General features: G+C 40.7%; 2 protein-coding genes across 2 annotated transcripts in view; one reads left to right on the top strand and one right to left on the bottom strand.

Annotated features, from left to right (window-relative positions):
• Window positions 1-3888: 3888 nt before the first annotated feature.
• The window catches only part of LOC102075544 (uncharacterized), a 60768-nt gene continuing 41544 nt past the window's right edge, over window positions 3889-23112 (top strand). The window contains exon 1 of the mRNA XM_019360257.2: window positions 3889-3921. The gene's annotated coding sequence lies outside the window, so the exon portion shown is untranslated. The remainder of the gene's footprint in view (window positions 3922-23112) is intronic.
• LOC112845981 (proline-rich protein 36-like) lies at window positions 7099-21992 on the bottom strand. Its single transcript, XM_025905149.1, has 4 exons — window positions 21955-21992; window positions 16513-16577; window positions 7681-9622; window positions 7099-7533 (listed from the first exon to the last, which is right to left on the bottom strand). The coding sequence occupies exons 3-4, from the start codon at window positions 8761-8763 to the stop codon at window positions 7099-7101; spliced, it is 1518 nt and encodes a 505-aa protein (XP_025760934.1). The 5' UTR covers window positions 8764-9622; window positions 16513-16577; window positions 21955-21992.

Raw genomic sequence — 23112 nt, forward strand, 5'->3', positions numbered from 1 at the left:
CTTCTTAATAAATGAAGACGTGTCACTTTGCTGTTTGTTCGGAGTGTCTCAATTAACCTATCAGATCACATGTGTATGAATAGTTATGTGAGGAAAACATGTAAAATAAATAAAAGAGCTAGTTCTTTGCACATTTCAAAACCACTAATGGCCCCTAATTTGAATCTGCCACCTACTGTTTTATGACTTAGCATCTCCAGCTATTGAGCAGTCTGAGTATAGCACAAAATCTCTTAATCTCTCTAAACTCCAGATCCAACATTCAGAGTATGCACTGCATACTTTATAGTACCACTGAATGTTGTAGGGTTTGATTTTGTTTTCCTACATTACTTTTTGAGCTGCACGTTTGAGTTATAATCAGGGCCAAACATGAACTTTGTCCCAACATATTTAATCCATATATAAATAAATTAGATCAGCAGTTTATTAAACTGCCCAGTGACTTTATTTTTCATGTGAGTATTTACAAGAGCTGAATTTCCTTAAATCAGAAAACAATCTTACTTGACAGCTCCGTTCTCCTTCCTTTGAGGCACTCAGACTCAGGGATGTTGTCATTATTGGCATTAAGCAGGATATACAGGAGGAGTGAGTCCAAACCCTTTAGATCTTACAAAAGCTTGGAGAATTATAAATGTAGAACATTAAGTCCGGCTCCTTATAAAAAAAAAATTAAAGGTAAAGTATAAAGAAATGAGGGATGGTTAAAGACTTATACAGTACCTTATCAAATAATATTTTCTAACTATAGAAATGCTGTCACTCACCTGAGTCCTGTTGTTCGTCAGCGGGGAGCTCCGTTTAATACCAACAAAGTGTTGTTATTAGTGCAGGTGAGCCAGAAATAATAATCCACATGCACTCATCTAACATCAAGTACATATTATTCAAAACTAACCATTATGACATGGCTGTTGATTTGCATATTAGGATTGGACACCTGGTTTACAGTCACCCAAACAGTTTATCTTCTATTTCTTAATACAATACACAGTAATACAGTATTATTCTAACTACTGACCAGTCACATTCTTGTGATTAGCTTTGTGACTTAAGAAAAGATTGGTATCTTTGGACTAAACATATTTTCAGAGGCTTAGTTCAGATTTTCTTTTGTAAATAATTCATCTGGATACTCAGAGAGGGTGTGGTCTATTTGACACTGACAAGTGTCCCAGCACAACTAGCTCTCTGCTAGTGAACTCAAAGTAACTGGAGTCACTGAGCTTGAACTCAGGACTGTGTTTTTGCACATTGTGAATTTTTTTTTTATTGAATTGTGTAACAAATGATATGTCTTACAGTGTGGTACAGATCCTTCAAGACATTCATGTCACACTTCTGCTGGGCAAAAGTTTTGTTTGGTGGCTGATAAGTTTGTAGCTTGAACCTATTCGCTGGAACGTTGAAGACAATTTAATTACACAGCAAGCAAGACACGAGTAGGCAAAGTTCTTTATGTTTCCGTGCACGGGAGAGAACCGGACAAACGTCGTTCCTTCGCTTGACCCCAGTTGCTCTCGTTCGCTCTCCCGTAACACTGCTCTTTTATTGTGGTTACATGAATATGCATAGGTTCACTAACATATGACATCTTACATAGGTATACATGTGAACAAAGAATACCGTGTGTGTGTGTGTGTGTGTGTGTGGGGTCAAGATGTGACCCCATGAAGACTCCCCTAAACCTGCTGGCCTGGAAGTCCAGCAGTTCATCTAAACAAAAGGCGCTTAGACTAAAACAGACATAGATAAGTTTATCCTACCATAAAACAATAAGAGAAGGTACGACCTCTCCCATGCTCCCAGAGAGCTCTGGAATGCACACAAAGTTTGCAGACTATTAAGGATCAAACCTCTACCAATCTACACCTAATTATAAAACTCTAAGAATATATAAGTAGATCTTTCTAAGCATAAATGACAATCAACAATACAAAAACCTAACAGTGGCTTTTAACAATATTTAGTCTACATCTTAGTGGATGATCCATTTTTCTGGATCAGCAGATAGCCCAGACTCCAGCCTGTGCTCCAAATATTTTCATATTTGGTTTCAAAATACAAGATGGCAGCAAAAAAGACTTTGATGTAGAGTCCAGAAACAAATGAGTCATGTAATGGTAGCTACATCCATCTTTATTACAGTGTATGGGTACAGCTAACATCTGCAGAGTTCAGCACAAACAGTGACTGTTTACAAGTAAAAATGATAACCTGCACAACTACTACTGAGAAGGAACAAGTCTCTCTACATACAGTTAGTTAAGATATAGAAATCATCTCTGACCAAGTATATAAAAATTAGTAGTAAATGTAGCAAAAGTAATAAATGTAATAGCACTGCTGGGGTTTGTATATACTCTAAGTCTGTATTATTGTACTTTCCTTATAATTTAAAGTGCTTTACGGCAATGGTTGTTGTGATTTGACCGATATAAATACAATTGAATTGAACTGAAATCACACAAGTAAATAAACATCTAATTTCAGAGTTAAGATAGCTCTGACTCACTTTCTTTTGACAGTGCTTTTTGTCTCTTACCTTGAATTGGAAGTAAAAATTGTGTTGCTTTGCTTTGCATGAATTACAAGGCAATAATGCATGGCTTTTTGTTTCATATATCCACAGTTAATGTGATAGTGTGATATAGCAGCACAAACAAGACCAAGGAAGTATTTAGCTGATATTTCAAATCTTTAATTAAACTACCCTAATCTTACTGACAGTGACTGATCAACAAATAAAACACCCCCTTCTATGTTTAACATCTCTAAAGTGCAAAAATTCTATTTATGAACATAAGCCAGGATCCTCTGAGCAGACACATTACCAATGTGAAATTCACAAATTTCAGTTTTGAAAGTTGAAACCGAAACCCTTAATTAGTTACTCAATGAGTATACAAACTCATAAACTCATAACTTGTCATAACTCATAAGGTTTCAATATTTTAAAATCCCACCACTCCATTTTTTTCAACATCCATAAACTCTTGAGTCCTCTGACTCTATCCTGATCCAGTTTACTTCACATAACATAGTTTTTTTGCTCTGTGCAGAAACAGCAGAGGAAGAACCAGACTGCTGGGGACAGATAGCAGGTTTACTACATTCCACGCAACACATAAATCTGTCTTTTCCACCAATGATAACTGGTCTGCGATGGAACAAATTAGGATCCCAGCAAATTTCAGCAGCAGTGCTCCCATTATGACCACGATCATGTAGAAAGCTCGTTGCTTTGACTGATCAATCCGTCGCAACTCCTGTGGCCCTGAGCGAAACAAAACATGGAGAACAGACAAACAGCAGAAAATAATGACAAATAAGCACATACCTGAATATGCTAGTAGTAGCAGTACTTTTACTGAATCCTCAGCAGACCATATTATCCCGTACCATCCAACATTCTGCACCCAAACACACACAGTGCTGATTTTTCTAATCTTGAGCCCGTGTGTTTCCCGTAGACGCATGTAGGTGATGGGGTGAACAACAGCCAGATATCGCTCCACACAGGTCAGCATGTGAAACACAGTCTGTCCAGGAAAACTGTTTTCAAATAAGTACCTCCCAGTAGAAAGAACTCTCGTGTTAATGGTAAAAGTGCCCACAGTGTAGAGAACTGATCCCAAAACACCAAACATCTCCACAATAATCATGTTGTATGTGAAAAAGTCAGAGTGGCTCATTGTCGTCCCTGTAGGTGCATTGCGCCGATGCCTCCAATGCTGAAAGCCCATGTAGAATATGAAGATGCAGAGTGGAAAGAGGAAGAAGATGTTTATGATGGTGAAACTGGTGAAAATGACATAACCGACTATGGGACATTCGAATGATCTGGAGGAGTTAAAGTTTAAATAGCTGGAGACTGAGACAGGATCACTGAGAGCTGAGGAAGAGTTGATGAACATGGTCTGTTGAAGGCAGTAAAAATAAATATATTTAATAATTTAATACTTTTCAGGAGTTTCAACATGTACTATATCACTTACGCTGACGATGTTCTTGTTTGTAACTGATCCTTTCAAATTATTCATTCTGCAAAAAAACTCATCAATACTATGTTCTTGTCAGTGCTTCGTGCTGACAATTTCCCTTCACTGGCTGTCTGTACATTTTAGAATCCTTTTAAAGATTTCTTTTGTTTGTTTTTAAATCTCTAAATGGCCTCAACACGAGTGATGTGTTGAGGAATTTTCTTTGTCTATGAGTTTGGTCAATGCATATAAGACAGCGAACCGTGACCATCTTCAGAGACTACTTTGGTGTTTGACCAGAGCGTTTCTCCATATTGCCATATGTTATTAAACCCACTTCAAAAGACACTCACCAAGTGTTTGCAGTTCATTTTAAAACTTCACAGCCCAGTTTACCAGAAAAGCAAAATGAAATTCATGGGGATTGGATTGCCAAGGCTTCCACCCCTGAGTGCCACAGTCAGAGGGCAATGAGACCTGGAGAAGCCTGGTCAGGAGGAATGGTCTGCCTGAACTGAAACTGAGTGTTGTTCTGTTATTGAACTTCTGTGCTGATTCCATAACAAACATCATAAGGGTGTTAATGTGGCACTAGGACACCGTAGGCTGCACAAAGCTGTGGTGCACAGAGCTTGTGATTGGTTTCTTTTGTCCTGTGTTTAATCTCTGAACCAGATGGTGGTGACAAAAGCCATCAAGATAAAAAAATGAGTGCTCCTGGGCTTGGTAAGCTTGTAGGACTGTGGAGATAGCTGACAGGTACTGGCAGGCTAACTGGAGTGTGGCTCTGGCAATAACTGAAGCCAACAATTGCATGAAGCCATGGAAGAAGACTTTCGGTCAGCCTTGAAGCAACTCTAGTAAATTTTCAGCTATTATGAAATATGAAGGTCAAAGAATATATTGGTGAATTCTTTAGTAAAGCTATGTGGATGTCAAAATGCTATATTTACTGACTTTAAAAAAAAAATTAAAATCATCAGTCTTATAGAATTTCACTGGCTTTAAGTTACCATACCATAAAATGTCTCTGTAGGTATGAGAGTATTACCAGAACTCTGCAATGGTTTTGGAACTTGACAATTTTTGAATATAATATAATAAAGCAAATACTAAGCTAGTTTGAAGAAATAATGAATGGTCAATAGTTAAAAATGGTATAATTACAGAAGCAAAATTGCTCATCATTGGCGTAAGTTAAGAGACATTTCTTTAATTAAAGAATTTAATCTAATTAAAGAAATTAGTCAGTATAATTAAGCATTTAACATCCATCAGGTCATGGCAACTCAAGTTATGGCTAATCTTTGGCTTTGGTTTTAGCTGAAGTCCACATTGTCCTGTTACTTTTGAAAATGTTCCCCTTTTGAAATAGTAAAACCTTCTTAAAAAAAAAAAAATAATAATTGTCTTTTAGCATTTAGCTAAACCAAAACCCTAAAAAAAAGAGTCAAACCTTATGTATATTTTTCTTATTTCTTCTTAATAAAGGAGGATGTGTCACTGTGCTCTTTGTCCAGACTGTCTCAAGGTGTCTTATCAGAACACATGTTGATGAATAGTTGTGTGAGGAATATCTGTAAAAACAAAATGAAAGAGGGAGTTCTTTGCATGTTTCAAAACCACTAATGATCCCTAATTTGAATGTGCCACATACTGTTTTATGATTTACCACCTCCAGGTGTGGAGCAGTCTCTGTTTAACACAAAATGTCATAATGGCGCATACTCCAGAGCCAACATTTAGAGAATGCAATGCATGTTGTACAATACTTTTTAAGCTGCAGGTTTGTGCCTGTTGTTTTCATGCTGGTGGTCTCTTACTTTAAGAAAAAGGTTTCCTAAATTTTGAGTTTTAATCAGGACTAACATTAATTTTATCCCAGCATATTTATCTATAATAAATTAAATCAAATAACTAGTTCAGGGGTGGGCAATCTCAGTCCACGAGGGCCGGTGTCCCTGCAGGTTTTAGATCTCACCTTGGGTCAACACACCTGAATCACATGATTAGTTCGTTACCAGGCCTCTGGAGAACTTCAGGACATGTTGAGGAGCTAATTTAGCCATTTAAATCAGCTGTGTTGGTTCGAGGACACATCTAAAACCTGCAGGGACACCGGCCCTCGTGGACTGAGATTGCCCACCCCTGAACTAGTTTATTACACACTACCAAGTCAATTTATGTTTCCTGTATCTATAGCAGCTAAATGTCCTTAACTCAGAAAATAATCTTACTCGACTGCTCTGTTCTCTTTCCTTTCAGGTGCTCAGACTCAGGGATGTATAACTAGATACACAGGAGGAGTGAGTGTAAACCCTTTAGTACAGAAGTTCTATAATAACAAAAGTGTGTGTCCCTTTGCAAAAGTGGTTTGATAAAGGTGATATTAGTCACCTGACTTTATTTTAATTGTCAGGTACAAGAAATACTCAGAAATAAAAGAAAAAGCCACCAGTGTCTAAATAAAAAAAAACTCTGAAAGGCTTTCCAAAACCCTCGAAGTGTTTGGAGAACTATAAATATAAAACATTAAGTTTGGCTACTTAAAAAAAGAAAGCTGCAATTTAAAGAACGAGGGATGGTTCAAGACTTATACCCTGCAGTTTTTGAACAATAATTACTGATTATAGACTGACTAAGATTATCTTTTTAAAGTAAAAATATTCTAATCAAATTCATAAAGATTGTATTTAAACATTCTGTCACTCACCTTTGTCCTCTTGTTCCTCAGCGGACAGCTTCCTTTAAAGCCGACAAGTGTTATCAGTGCAGCTGAGCCAGAAATAATAATCCACATGCACTCATTTAACATCAAGTACATATTATTTAAAACGATCCACTAGGTACAGCTGGTGTTTTGCATATTAGGATTGGACATCTACATTGCAGTCAGCCACATAGTTTACTGACCAGACACATTGTTGTGATGTTATATTTTCATGACTTGAGGAAAGAGAGTGTAAGGAGCATGAGTCAGCTGATTCTAAGAGGCTCACATAGAAACTTATTTCAGGTCTTTATTTCTAACTTCATTTGGATACTCCACAGAGGCTTTTCTTTGTGTTGCTGTGCTTTGACATTAAATATTGCCCACTTCAGTTTTTACTAATTACCCTTTGTCAGGGCTCCTGTGCGGAGGTGAGGAAGAGATGACCCACACAGGCACAGTTCCGGTGGGCGGCCGCGTGGCCAGCAGCTGAGCCGAAACAGTTCTGGTGGGCGGCCGCGTGGCCAGCGGCTGAAGTGACTGAGCAGACCGGAGGCTGACCATGCGGAAGGCAGTGGCGACTACTGAGCAGGTCTGGAGGTCAACCACGTGGAAGGCAGTGGCGGCGACTGAGCAGGTCCGGGGTCGACAACACCGGCGACGAGGTCCAGTCAGCAGCCTGGAAGGTGGCCACTGACACCGAATCCGACGTGGACGAGGAGTAGGTGGTGGAGCGGCAGCTGCAGGCGACGGCGTCGGAGCCGACGGAGGCGGAGCAGCGGCCGCAGACGACGGCGTGGTAGCCGGCGGAGGGCCAGCAGGTGCGGAAACCTCTGGCTAAAAAGCAGGAGAGCTCACAGCTGGCACTGAATGCTGTGGCTGCAGGTCAGGGAACTGAATAGGAGGATGAATGAGTGACTGGGCCAGAGACTGGATAGGAGATTGGGCAACGGGTGACTGAGCTACAGACTGGACTGACTGTACTACAGGAGACTGGGCGACAGACTGGACTGACTGGGGAACAGGAGGAGACTGGACTGACTGGGGAGCAGGAGGAGACTGGACTGACTGGGGAACAGGAGACTGAACTGACTGGGCAGGAGGAGACTGGACTGACTGTACTACAGGAGACTGGGCGACAGACTGGACTGACTGGGGAACAGGAGGAGACTGGACTGACTGGGGAGCAGGAGGAGACTGGACTGACTGGGGAGCAAGAGGAGACTGGACTGACTGGGGAGCAAGAGGAGACTGGACTGACTGGAGAACAGGAGACTGAGCTGCAGGTAACTGGACTGACTGGACTGAAAGCTGAACAGCAGGCGAATGAACTGACTGGACTGGGGAGGCTAATGGATGAGCAGAGGTTGGCGAAGCTACTGGTAGAGCTAAAGATGGTGACAGTGCTGCAGCCTGTGCTAGCAAATCTGGTGCTTGAGCTGGGAACAGATCAGCTAGCCTAACTAGGGACTGAGCTAGGGCCCGGAAAGCTGGGTTAGGAGATGGATGAGGTGGTGGACTAGGTGGACAGGTTAGCTCTTCCAAGCGTTCAGAGCGAGAGGTCAGCGGCTGGAGAGCCTCAGCTGAGTCTCTAGGGGGTTCAGGTTGGACCCTGGCTGCCCTCACCATGGGCGCTGGGACAGGCACGGGAGGTAGCTGGACACCAGTCACCCCTACCCGAGGAACAGGAACGGGTGCAGAAGTGGACTGGATCACAGCTGCCCTCGTCCTGGGAGCTGGCACAGGTGTGGGTGTTGGCTGACTGATAGTGGTGGAAATAATGACTGGGTGAGTGATACTGACAGGTTTAGGTGCATGATTACTTTTAACAGTGGCCTGGGCTGATGAAACCGGAACAGGCTGACAGGTAGGTGAAGAAATAGTGATCTGAGAAAAATTATCAGCCTGAGCCAGGAGAGTCCCCCTGAAGACGTCCTCTCGCTCTGCGAAGAGCCGCTGTTTCTCCTTAAGCTCCTCCGCCCAAATGGAGAGCGCTGCCTCCTGTCGCTCGAACAGATCTGAGTCCGCTGGGCCAAAAACGTGTCTTCGTGGCACGGGTCGTGTCATTCTGTCAGGGTTCGTGTGCGGAGGTGAGGAAGAGATGACCCACACGCAGGACTCTTGGTGCAGAATGAGGAGGTTTTATTGGAAACAGGGACGACGGAAGACAAGCTGGCTGGCTGAACTGAACACACGACAAGAACAACATCAATGACAATGACCAGGATGAAACTGAGGACTTAAATACACCGGCTGAATAATAACTGATTGGAAACAGGTGAATGAACAGCTGAACATTATAGAACTAATGATACATAGAAGCGACAGGAACAGAACAACAGGAAATGAGAACGAGTGACAAAATGAGCTGAATCTGAAAAAACAGAAAACACTGGGTCACTGACCCAGGAACCCTGACACCCTTCAATGCTTTAAAAGTCTGTGCAGTGCAAGAATTACATTAATTAACATAAGGTGGCACTGTCTGAGGAGACACATTATCAACATGAGATTCACTCCAGTTTTGACATTTGAAATCATAAGCATTAGTATACAAAAGTCTTCTAGACTTGTTTTAATTCATAAAGTTTTAATAGTTTCAATCCAAGCACTCCATTTTCACATCCCTAAGGTCCTGATTCCTCTGATTCTACCCTGATTCAGGATGCACAACATAACAGTTTTTTTGCTCTTTGCAGAAACAGCAGAGGAAGAAACAGACTGCTGGGGACAGATAGCAAGTTTGTTCCTTCCCACATCACACATAAAACTTTTAGGTCCACCCATGAAAATTGTTCTATGCCAGAACAAATCAGAATGCCAGCACATTTCAGCAGCAGTGCTCCCATTATGACCACGATCATGTGGAAAGCTCGTTGCTTTGCCTGATCAATCCTTTCCTTTTTCTCACGCAGCTCCCCCGGCCCTGGGCGAATCAGAACATGGAGAACAGACAAACAGCAGAAAATAACGACAACTAAGCAGACACCTGAAAATGCTAGTTGTAGTTTGACTGATTCATTAACAGACTGAATTATCCCGTACCATCCAATGTTCTGCACCCAAACACACACAGTGATGATGTTTCTAATCTTGACCCCGTGTGTTTCCCGTAGACGCATGTAGGTGATGGGGTGAACAACAGCCAGATATCGCTCCACACAGGTCAGCATGTGAAACACAGTCTGTCCAGGAAAACTGTTTTCAAATAAGTACCTCCCAGTAGAATTAATTATTATGCTATTGGTAAAAGTGCCCACAGTACAGATAACTGATCTGAAAACAACAAACAACTCCACAATAATCATGTTGTATGTGAAAAAGTCAGAATGGCTCATTGTCATCCCTGCAGGTGCATTGTGCCAATGCCTCCAACGCTGAAAACCCATGTAGAATATGAAGATGTAGAGCGGAAAGAGGAAGAAGGTGTTTGTGATGGTGAAACTTGTGAAAAGGGCCATCCCTGCTATGGGACATTCAGATGAGGTGGAGGAGTTTAAATTTAAAGAGCTGGAGTCTGAGAACGGAGGATCATCAGTGAGAGGTGAGGAAGAGTTGATGAACATGGTCTGTTGAAGATAGTAAAAATAAATATATTTAATAATTTAATACTTTTCAGGAGTTTCAACATGCACTATATCACTTACGCTGACGATGTTCTTGTTTGTAACTGATCCTTTCAAATTATTCATTCTACAAAAAACCCTCATCAATACTATGTTCTTGTCAGTGCATTGTGCTGACTTGATAAAATCCTATTTTATCAAATCAGCTATTTGAGATGGTAATCCATGCCTTTGTTACATCTAGGCTGGATTAGTGTAACACCCTTTATTGTGGGGTTAGTAATGTGTCCATTAGGCTTCTGCAGGTTGAACAAAGTGCTGCAGTCATCATTTAACTGGCATAAAAAGGTCTGAGCACATTAACCCTTTTTTAATTTCCCTTCACTGTCTGTCTGTACATTTTAGAATCCTTTTTAAAAAAAAATTTCATTTGTTTTTAAATGTCTAAATGGCCTGACCCCCTCCCTGCCTCTTTGAGCTATTCTACAGCCATATATACCTGTGCGCACCCTTCAGTGCCAAAAGCCAAGCATAAATTTAGAGGTGACTCTGCTTTCGCTATAGCTGCTCCAAAGTTGTGGAATGATCTGCCCTTGCACATTAGGCAGGCCTCTTCTCCTTCCGAGTTAAAGAGTCTTCTTATTCAAAATGTTTATTTCCTCAAGCTTTTGGCACATTTTGAGAGGCTGACTCTTTTTTTCTATTTTCTCAATTTGTTTTTTACATGTTTGAGTTTATTTAATTATTATTATTATTATTTATATATGTACGTCACTTTGCGAATGCTGGTTTATTTTAAAGTGCTTTATAAATAAAGGTGGTATGGTATGTGGCACTAGGACACTGTGGCTGCACAACGGCTGCAGTGTGCTTGATACGCTTTTAGGACTCTGGAGATAGCTGACAGATTCCTTCGAGCCAAGTACAGTGAAGTTCTGGCAATAACTGAAGCAAACACTTGCATGAGGCAATGGAAAAGAATTTCGGTCAGCCTTGAAGTAATTCTGGAAAAATTTCAGCTATTACCCACATAGCAAGCTGGTCTGGCCCGGATCTGGTATCAAGCCGGCACTGCTGGCTGACTTCTGGCATGATAAGACGTATGTCATCCACATATGGGCCAGGCCTGGCATAGATGGCACTGTCTATGTGATGGCATGCCACATCTGACTCGATTGTGGTTTGGTTTATGTGGCCCAGTCTCATAGAAAACAGGCCTGGCCCGGATCTGGCATCAAGCTGGCACTTCTGACTGACGGTTGTTATGGCAGAGTGTATGTCAACCAGATGTGGGCCAGGTCTGGCAATGATGCACTATTTATGTTCCTATTTTCCTACACAGACGACACAGCCATCATGGGGTATATCTGGGATGATCAGGAAGAGGAGTACAGAAGTCTGGTGAGGAACTTCGTCACATGGAGTCACACAAACCACCTGCAACTCAACACCTCAAAGACCAAGGAACTGGTTGTGGACTTCAGGAGGTCCAGAGCAGGTCCACTGCCGGTTCAGATAGAGGGAGAGGAGGTGGAGGTGGTCAACAAGTACAAGTACCTCGGGCTGTGGGTGGTCAACAAACTGGACTGGTCATGCAACACAGAGCACCTGTATAAAAAAGCCCAAAGCCGACTGTACTTCCTCAGGAGGCTGAGGTCTTTTAACATCTGCAGGAAGCTCCTGAGGCTGTTTTACCAGTCGGTGGTTGCACAAGTACTTTTCTTTGCTGTGGTGTGCTGGGGGAGCAGCACAGCAAAGAAAGACTTATCCAGGTTGGAAAAACTGATCAGGAAGGCTGGCTCTGTGGTCGGCATGAAGCTGGACACTCTGGTGTCAGTGGCAGAGAAAAGGACACTAAAAAAACTCCTGGACATTATGGACAATGCTGGACATCCTCTGCATCCTCTGCACACAGCCATAAACAACCAGAGGAGTCTGTTCAGTGACAGGTTGCTTCTCCCAAAGACAAGAACCAACAGACTTAAAAACTCCTTTGTCCCACATGCCATCAAACTGTTTAACTCCTCACTGGAGGGGAAAGGGAGGGGAAACAGGAGGACAAAGGAGGGGGGAACAACTAAGCTGTAGTGCCTCTTCACTTCACTTTGCAATACTTTTTGTTAATAGTCAACAGTAGGGATGGGTACCGGTATCGTTCTGACATAAACGGTAGTAACCAGACCGAAAAGCAGCGCACATTTCGGTGCTTTATTTTGGTGCTTTTTTTTCCTGAGATGTCATACAGTTTGGATTCTAGCCAATCATTTTACCTGTGCAAGCGTAGTAGGCGGGGCCAGGTACGTACGTTCTTTTAGAGCAGAGCTACAGATTAAAAATGCCCAAGGTGAAGCGATCAAAAGTCTGGCTGTACTTCACAGCAAAAGATGCAAACTCAGCAGCCTGCAACAAGTGCTTTAAGGTGATGCTGTGCAAAGGAGGTAATTCCTCAAATCTAATGAAACACCTGGCGACGCATAGCGTTTTTTCAAAAGCCGAGAAATGCACCGTATTTGATAGCTTGCTGCAAGACCTCACACCGAGCACATCTACTGTGGGTGTGGTGCCTGTTATCGGACCCGGAGTTAGCAACATCCCCCAAAAACCCGAAGAGGAGAGTCCTGGCCCCTAGCCCTGCCAGTGTAGCAGAAATGATGACGGATGATGATGGCAGCAGCAGACGTTCTTCTCTGCGTGAGTAGCTTAATGTTGTTCGTGTGTAATTTACGTTGAGTAGGCTAACCACATTATTACATTAATGCATGTAAGGTGAACTAGCAAACACCGTCGTAGTTACATGCGGCTGTCTTCTTGTTTGATGGCAGATACTCCCTTCACCCTGGCCAAAAAGGCTAAAATGACCAAAGAAAAAGTGGAAACCAGCTAAACATGAGAGGTTTTTGGACAAAGTTTGTGTTTTTTCCATTGTTTAAGCACTCCAGCCAAGAGTGAGACCATATATGCCCTATAGCTGCAGAAAAGGCTAACATTGTTATCTTTTTACAAAAAAAACAGCTGAACATGAGAGGTTTTTGGACCAATTTTGTGTTCTCCATTCTTTAAGCACCGGTTTGAGCACCGTTTAAGCACCGGCACCGTTTCAAAAGTACCGGTTTGGTACTGGTATCGGATAAAACCTAAACGATACCCATCCCTAGTCAACGGTGCAATAGACTTCAATACTTGAAATGTGCAATTCCCTCGTATTCTTATTCCTATTTATTATATTTATCCCTTTCGTATATTTTATTTATATATGTCTCTGTATTTATATATGTGTATATATATAATATTCTGCTCACGTTCCGTAATTCCTGTCGGTGCTGTGCTATTGGAAACCGAATTTCCCAGAGGAACCCACCCGAGGGATTAATAAAGTTTTATCTTATCTTATCTTATCTTATCTTATCTTATCTTATCTAGTTAGAAGACCCAACTGCCATGTTGCAATACTATACTGCTATGGTAGCCAACGTTTCAAATGCAGGTTTGACAGGTTTGTGAGTTTACACTTTATCCAAAACCTAGTGAGGGTTTACTCATGTTTGTCACTGGGTGGCTGTAGCTCAGGTGGTAGAGCAGGTCACCTATTGATTGGAAGGTTAGTGGTTCAATCCCTGGCTTCTCTAGTCTGCATGTTGAGAGTGTGAATGTGTAGGAATGTAGTTAGGAAATACTCAGTTAAGAGGAAATGTGTGACTGTGGCATGTTGTATAGAGCACTTTGAGTAATCTGGGAGGGTAGAAAAGCACTATATATGAATCAGTCCATTCACTGTCTGAACAGAGTTTTGTCATGTTATTACATGGCTTAATTAAGTTACACATTAGGCTGACATCTGGGGCCAGAGCTGAAACTGTTCTGGGCCAGCAGAGGGCCAGCAGTGTGTCTGCAACTGGCCTTGTGCTGGCCCATTTGTGGACTACCTTTGGCAGACCTGATCTGGTCCACCAAAGGGCCGTCATTCTTTGCGGTATGTGGGCCATGTGTAAGCACATTGTGTGGGCCAGATCCGGGCCATACCAATTTTGCTATGTGGGTAGGAAATTGTGAGGGTCAAAGAACTCTGAAATGCGTGGATGTAAACAAAAATATATTGAGTCGATTTGAAAAAGAAATGTGGACAGAAAAATGCAGAACTCAGTCTATTTTCATTGGAACATTGTATGGCAACTTAAAAAAGTCTGGCTCATGGTGGAGGCGGATGCCTCTTTCACCCTCTCCCTCCCTTATCTTTCCTGCTTAGCCTCTATGTCTTTGACTAGTCTCGTCTAACTCTACAATTCGGAACCATGATAACAGAGTTCTGGCAGATCAGAGCTGGCTTATTGAAGAACAAGAAGCGGCTACAGCTGTTCAAAATCCCATAAGGCTGGCTGACATGATACATGATGGGCAGGGCTGTGAGTACTCAGACTGTGTTTATTGAACGCATATGGGCAAGATCTTGGAGAAGCTTATGGCTCTGCTACAGGAGTTGAGAGAATTGGTGACCAGTGATGGACATTAGACCAGCTGTAGAAGTTGCATGCCATTGCTCGCACTAAACCCAAGCAACCACCTTTTGAAAATGTCATACAGTAAGACAGTAATATTTTCAAGTTATGTTTAATTTGCCTTTTAGCATGTAGATAAAACAAAACCTGTTTGTAGCTCTATGTAGGTTCCTAGGTTGTAATGTATTAGAAATAATCTTACATGCTTTAAAAGAGTCAAACCTTAAGTGTGTTCTTCTTACTTCTTAATAAATGAAGGCGTGTCGCTTTGCTGTTTGTCCAGACTGTCTCAAGCTGGTGTCTTATCAGAACACATGTTGATGAATAGTGTACATATGTAAAATAAAAGAGCTTGTTCTGTGCACATTTAAAAACCACTAATGATCCCTAATTTGAATGTGAAACATACTGTTTTATGATTTAGCAGTCTGTGTATAGCAGAAACTCTCTCGATGATGCATACTTCAGATCCAACACTTAGTGCATGCATTGCAAACTTTACAACAGCACTGAATGTTATATGTTTTTCCCCCTGTTACAATATTTTTTTGAGCTGCACTTCTGTTTTGTGCCTTTATTTTCATGCTGATGGTCTGCTATCATAACAGGTTAAGAAGCATATTCAAAATAATATAACATGCCTTGAATACATTAAATAAACCAAACCTTATAGTTAGTCATCTTATTTCTTCCTAATAAATGAAGGTATACCACTTTCCTGTTTGTCCAGACTGTGACAGATTGGTCTCCTGTCAGAACACATGGTTAGCGAATACGTATGCATGGAATATATGAAAAATAAATATGGCAGGGAGTTCTTTGTATCTTACAAAACCACTAATGACCCCTAATTTAAATCTGGTATTTGCTGTTTTATCATTTAGTTAGTGGACATCTGATTAAGGGGCCCTACAAGGGGAGGTGTTCTGGGCATGTCTGGGAAAAGCAACGGAAAATGGATGCATGGATGGATAAATGTTATACTCCTACAATACTCATTTGAATCATCAAAACTATGTGATATAAAATACATTCTGACCCAAAAAGTGTAATTAAATTAATATTTATTTGTAGCTGCAACATGGGCTTATAATTAAAGTACCAGAATTCAGTTAAACTGAATCATAATCATCTCAGTCATGATGTAAATAATATATACAACATTTTATTAATACGATACTGTGCATAATTTTTACATCACCCTTAATTTAATCCTTCGTCAGAAGGATTCTGAGGAAAATGGTTTCTGGATATAGCCATTTATTGAAATGTGGAAACACATTTTTGCACCATTCTAATAAGCTTGAAAATCAATATTTGGTAATTGATACCAGTTTTATTCTTCAACACAATTAAAAGTTTGCCAAGCTTTGTTGTAATTGTGTCATATTTACTTGAAGTGAATTTATAGGTCAATATTAAGGGGTTTAATAAAGAAATAAAATGTTCTTTTGAAAATGGTCAGGTACAAGGACTCGACTGAGCATGAGTGAAAAAAGCAGCCAAGGTGCAGAGAAAAACTTTCAAGGATCTTCAGAAAGCCTGGACAGATATTTTTTTCACCACCCAAACAGTAAAATTTGACTCCTTGTAAGCAAAATTGGATCAGAAATATAAATGAGGCATGGCTGGCTTTGCACCACATGGTACTTTGATGAGTAAATTAAAATATTAATTGGAGACCAACTCAGGATAAGCTCAGTGAGAGAAACTAATCAAACTCATGAAGATTTAATATTCCAAATACTGCCACTCACCTGAGTCCTCCTGTAGCTCAGTGAGCAGCTTCCTTTAATGCCAACAAGTGTTGTTTTCAGTGCAGCTGAAGCAGAAAGAAGAATATGCACATGGTTATCTAAGATCTATAACATAACATTCAAAACTATCCATTAGGTCACTGCTGGTGTTTTGCATATTGGGACGACCTACATTACAGTCACCCATACAGCTTATTTTATACCCCTGTGTTGTGTGCTACAATATCATGATTTCTGTTTCAGGACCATCAAGTTGTGGTGCATCAATCACATGATTCTCAGAGGCTTAGGTGGAAACTTGTTTCAGGTTTGACGGATGTTTATGGCGTGGTGGTTAGAGTCTCCCTTTATAACAACAGGAGTGATTTTTGTGAACTTTAATATTTATCTATCACAATACACTTAACCTGGGCAGGTCTTTCAGGAACTGTACTAAACTGGTTCAAAACATACTTAGAAAACAGGAAATACTTTGTATCAATAGGTAACTTCACATCTGAGCAGACAAGTATCACATGCGGAGTTCCCCAAGGTTCCATCCTGGGACCCCTTCTGTTTAACATTTACATGCTCCCACTGGCACAGATTATAAAGAACAACAAAATAAACTATCACAGCTATGCAGATGACACACAGATATATATCACAATGTCACCAGGAGACCGAGGCCCTGTACAGGCTCTTGGTAAATGCATTGAGGAAATTAATGACTGGCTGTGCCACAATTTTCTCCAGCTAAACAAAAACAAAACTGAAGTAATAGTCTTTGGTGCCAAAGAAAAACGATTACAGGTCACCAGAGAACTTCAATCTATACACCTAAAAACCACAAACCAGGCGAGAAATTTGGGTGTAGTGATGGATGCAGACCTAAACTTAGAAAAACACATTAAGACAATAACAAAATCAGCTTACTATCACCTCAAGAATATTTCAAGGATAAAAGATCTGATGTCTCAACAGGACCGGGAAAAACTAGTCCATGCATTCATTTTCAGTAGGCTTGATTACTGTAACAGCATCTTTACAGGTCTACCTAAAAAATCAGTCAGACAACTACAGCTCATTCAGAACTCTGCTGCTCGAGTCCTCACTAAGACCAAAAAAGTGGACCACATCAGTCCAGCTCTGAGGTCTTTACACTGGCTGCCTGTCCGTCAGAGGATAGACTTTAAAGTTCTGATGCTGGTCTATAAAGCTCTGAATGGTTTAGGACCAAAATACATCAGTGACCTCCTGACCCAGTATGAACCTTCCAGATCTCTCAGGTCATCTGGATCCAGTCTTTTATCAGTTCCCAGAGTCAGAACCAGACACGGAGAAGCTGCATTCAGCTTTTATGCTCCATATATCTGGAACAAACTCCCAGAAAGCCTCAGATCAGCTGAAACACTCAGTTTATTTAAATCCAGGTTGAAGACCCACCTATTCTCTGCTGCTTTTGAATAAAGCACCAAATCCACACTTTTAAGCTTAAATTCCAAAACTTACATTTTAACTACTGATTTTATCTACTGTTTTGTTTGTTTGTTTGTTTGTTTGCTTGTCTTAATCAATTTTAAATCATGCTTTTTATCTATTTTGTTTTTAATGTCTCTGTAAAGCACTTTGAATCACCTTGTTGTTGAATTGTGCTACATAAATAAATTTGCCTTGCCTTGCCTTGCCTAAAAATGACTTCTTCTGGTCGATTATGTTTTTCACCGGAGCAAACAGTATCCAGAGTCGTACGTCATGAGGAGGTTAAATTATTAACAAGATAATTGACCTCTGTTGGGGTAGCGTTCAGGTAGCTGCTTGGTACAGGGCACTGAGGATGATAACAGTGGGTGGATTATATTCTTAAATTTAGTTAGAGCACTTTCAGAAAGACATCTGCTGTGATGAAGTCTACTCTCCACTGCTGTGTAATCAATTATTGTAAAATTAAATGTTATCAGGAAATGATCAGACAGCAGAGGGTTTTCAGGAAATACTGTTAAATGTTCAGTTTCTATGCCATACGTTAAAACCAGATCTAGAGTGTATTTAAAGTGGTGGGTGGTGCTGTCAATTTTAGCATCTACATGGATGTTAAAATCACCCACAATAATTATTTTATCTGAGCTGAGCACTAAATCAGATAAAAAGTCTGAGAAATCAGACAAAAAGGATCAGGCTTTCAAATTAATTAAAAGTCTGTCTTGGTCTTTCGCTGATAGGCTGGTGTGAAAAATTGCTGCCACACCGCCCCCTCGGCTTGTGCTTTGAGGCTTCTGGTAGTTAGAATGACTCGGGGATGTTGACTCATTTAAACTAACATAATCATCCTGCTGCAACCAGAACCAGCAGTGTTTGATCGAACTTCTAACCTTCAGGTCCCCTACTAACCTTAGTAGTGTTCATGTTGCACTAAGACACTGTAGGTTGCACAAAGGTGGGGCTGCAGTATGACTGGTGCCATTTATCATGTTGGTAATCCCTGAACAAGATGGTGGTGAAGGAAGCCATTAAGCAGAAGGAGGCGTCTCCGTTTGGGGTTGGTAAGCTTGTAGGGCTCAGGAGATAGCTGACAGATATCAACTATCTCCTGGTGTCCAATCAGAACACATGTTGATAAATAGTAGTTTGAGAAAGATATGCAAAATAAATAAAAGAGCTAGTTCTTTGCATGTTTCAAAACCACTAATGATCCCGAATTTGAATTTATTAAAATTATAAATACATATTTTAACTCAAAAGTGCAGTTTTTAATTTTAATGTTGTTGAAACAACAAAATAATAAATAAAATCTTATCGAGAAATCACTCATCTTTGGAAAAGAGAGTTTATTACAGAGAAATTGCTCTTTCCAAAATAAAAGCTATACTATACGCTTCTTCTGGGGTATTCTCAGCAGCATATTAGACATATCAGGTCCCCATAAGGCAGGGGTGTCCAAACTTTTTTCACTGAGGGCCACATACATAAAAATATAGGAGGGGCTGGGCCACTTACTAAAAATTAGTGTATTAAAGTTAGAAAAATCACTTCAAAGTGGTCGAATATGTTATATTGTTGAATATAATTAAAGACAAAACTGCCTTCATCACAGCTTTCCATAAATGGATCTTTATTGATTTATTCAGAAAAAGCTTTGGTAGCTCATTCTCAGAACAGCAGCAGATTTCTTCTTGGACAGAAGATTTACAGCACAGAGAAAAAACAATAAAGGGGAAAATGGGACGGGTACATTTCAAGCTTGTTATTTAAGTTCTTAGACTTAGCAACACACATATTAACGTTCGTTTGAAACGGTTATCAACATTAACAGACTGAACTGGACTTAATAACAGGAGTGCACATAATTTTAGTAAATTATTCTGGTGAGTATCAGCTGCGCTGGGTATGTAAATTGGGCCATCCAGCCGCGGTGCTGATCGCCACTCGTGCCAAAAATCCGGACAAATGTCACTTGATCAAGGAGCAGATCTGCATCAGATGAGATCAGCTGACTTTAAGTGTGCGTGCGCTGTGCACAGCGGTGTGTACTCTGTGTGTTAACAAGAAAAACGCATATAAGAAAGTGGTGCGCAAAAGCAGGGTAGTGACAGAATTGATGCGCATTATTGATATTTGAAGCACGTGTACCTGCACATTAACACACGGGTACTGTGGAATATATTTTTTACTCACCTAAAGTGCTCGTGCTCTCGTCCACTCCCCGCAAAAAAATAGCAGCTGTGCGGTGTCTGTGGCATCGGTGCTCTCATCGCATGCACAGCTTTATCAGACAGTTGCAGTTTAATGTTGGCTGACAGTCTTCAGTGCGTCGCACAACTGTATTTCTGGACATGCTGACGTTGTTGAAGTCCTGCACTTTTTTCGGGCACATTATTTCGGTGACTTTAACGAGGCAGCGTTTTATGAGGTCTCCATCTGAAAAAGGCTTGCCATGTCTTGCGATGAGTTGGGCGACCTCATAGCTGCTATTGGAGCCTTTTCCTGGACCTTTTGAGCACGAAAACAATACTGTTGCTGACCCTGCAGGATAGCTACCCTTTGCTTTAATTTCTGCTCTGGCTCAGCACCAGTGTAGGATGCATAGGCCTGATGTTTGGTTTCATAATGATGTCGTACATTATACTCTTTCATAACTGCCACAGTTTCAGTGCAGATCAAACAGACACATGTCCTCTTTAATTCTTTGAAGAAATATTCACTCTCCCACCGTGTCTGAAATTTTCTGCATTCACTTTCTACCTTTTGCTTTTAACTTGGGGTAAATTTCTTCTGTGATTGTCCTTTTTGGTAGTAGTAGTGTGCGTACTTCAAGCGTGCAGACCCTGAATTGGGACACAGCCTTAGTCTCAAAGGAGTTCTGGCAAAGTATCAGGCAATTCGGGAAGACAAAGCAGTTTTCCCACACTGTATACAGTCAGGATGGAATGCTACTGAACTGGAACACAGTCTGGTAGTGAAATAAGAGTTTCCACAAATATTTTGATGCATTCTGTAGAGGAATCAAAGTCTGAGGACAAATGGGATGACTTGTCCATAACTTGGGCCAAGGTCACTGATGTATTTGTTAATGCAAAAATATCAGTGCATTTTTTTGAAAGACTGATTGATGCTCATAATTATGTCACTTCAATTTTTACACTTTGCCAAAACGCATTTAGTAGGCCACTGGACATTTTATTATGTTGGTTGTATCCATACGGTGGTCTACACTCTTCAAATGAAATGCAGATTTTAATAATTATTTATTAATATTGTGGCCGTGATAGACATGTTGCCATTTGCGATATCAGGATAAATTTAAACCTCCAAAACAATCCACAAAGGAGTTTAGTTTCCATGTATTATGTATACATGGAAACTAAAGGAAAACTAACAAAAATCCCGTGACATCCTTGTTTTTGATTTATTTCAATCAGTGTGAACGATATATATTAATCTTAATAAAAATTACATGTCATGTGATGATGTCTAGATAAATAGTTTATTGGACGAGGAAAAATGTATGATTGCTAGCAGATAAGTACCACAACGAAAGAAAAAACATATGTCCAGCAGTATTCACTGTCCTGCCTTCACATGCTTAACGTGAACTAGAGCTAAATACTGTGCTTAATTCATAAAGTTTAGTATGACGTTGTGGCGGGGTGTGGTCGGCGGTGCCGCTGCAGCGTAGGTGAATGCACCTGCAGGGCATTGTGACAAAGTGGCTAGGACAGAATTCATTTGCCATTTGTCACTTGCATATATTGTTATTTTGTGTTCTGTTATCCTATAGTCTATCATAATGCTTTAATGTAAACACAGCACATGTAGCCTTGGCTCTACATACTATCCCGGGTCTGTTTGTGGTAGCATTGGTTATATTCATTTCATCTGTGCAAATGTACTTAAAGCTAAATGTCACTTCATCATTAATTGATTTGAATCTTTCATTTGTTTATGTAGTTTGGTTATACTTACCATTGTGTGTTCCTTTGAGCAGGTCCTATGTGTAAAACAGGTATGTGGGAAGGGCCGCCCCAGTACTTCCTGATTTTATAGGATATGATGTCATTGATCATGTCAATTGGGTGTAACCAAATGAAGGGTTGTTTCTTTTGTGTAAAATTGTGTATTTAATTTAAAATAACCCCATGAGTCAGATTAGGTGAAGAGATTGACTTTTCAAACTGTTTAGTTGGGTGAATGAGTTTGTTAAGTGGGAAAATGATTTTATTCCTGTTTCTTTGTCTAGACTGTGTTATTTAGTCTACCCTGTTTTCCCAATGGTAGAGGTTAATGAGATCCAGGTGTGAGTGTAATTCTATATAAAGCAGGTGAGATTTTGACTCACAGGTTCTTATGTTTTGTGAAACAATTGTTGAGAGGCGACGCCAGAAAATAAAGAACACTTAAAAGAAACTTGAACAGTCTGCAGATGCTGTCTTCCTATCATCTTCCATGCTGCTCATGTTATGCTACACCACAGGCATCTGCAATCACGCCTTGCCAGGTTAAAAGACTGAACTGGGTCCTGTCATGTTGTTGTTGGTGATGATGTCTGCGGCTGGCAGCAGAGGAGCTGCAGCTATTGATTTTGTAACAGCAACCGAGTTGAATAAAATAAAAAGTCACTGAATGCTGAATCGTGGTTGCGTCATGCTTCATACCTGCCACAGATGTCAATCCATCCATTGCAGCTATAACAGTTTCAAGTCTTCTGGGAAGGCTTTTCACAAGGTTTAGGAGTCTGATTATAATTTTTTTTTAAACCGTTCTTCCAGAAGTGTGTTTTTGAGTCAGGCCATTTGGAAAATTGCCTTGCTTGCATTCTCCACCCATATTAATCCCAAAGGTTTTCTAACAGGCAGAGGTCAGGACTGTGCCAGTGAAGTTTGTCCACACCAAACTTGCTCATCCATGTCTTTATGGACTGTGCTTTGTGTTTTGTGCACTCATCCACAGTCATGGTGGAACATAAGGGGCCAAACTGTTCCCACAAAGATGGGGGCATGTTTTCGTATGCTCAAGTATTAAGAGTTCCCTTAGGGATGAGCCCAACTCCTGAAAAACCCCAGACTTGTCTACTGGATTTCCAGACAGAAAAGCATAATTTGTCACGCGAGAGAACACAACTCT

This window comes from Oreochromis niloticus, linkage group LG3, assembly GCF_001858045.2.
Source record: "Oreochromis niloticus isolate F11D_XX linkage group LG3, O_niloticus_UMD_NMBU, whole genome shotgun sequence".
Taxonomy (NCBI): domain Eukaryota; kingdom Metazoa; phylum Chordata; class Actinopteri; order Cichliformes; family Cichlidae; genus Oreochromis; species Oreochromis niloticus.

What these genes read in the sequence shown, in the direction of transcription:
- LOC112845981 (XM_025905149.1), bottom strand. Translation starts at nt 8,763, where the DNA reads ATGACACGACCCGTGCCACGAAGACACGTTTTTGGCCCAGCGGACTCA. An exon ending in CTGTCGCCCAGTCTCCTGTA is followed by an intron (nt 7,534 to 7,680) that starts GTACAGTCAGTC and finishes CCTGCTTTTTAG; the next exon opens with CCAGAGGTTTCCGCACCTGC.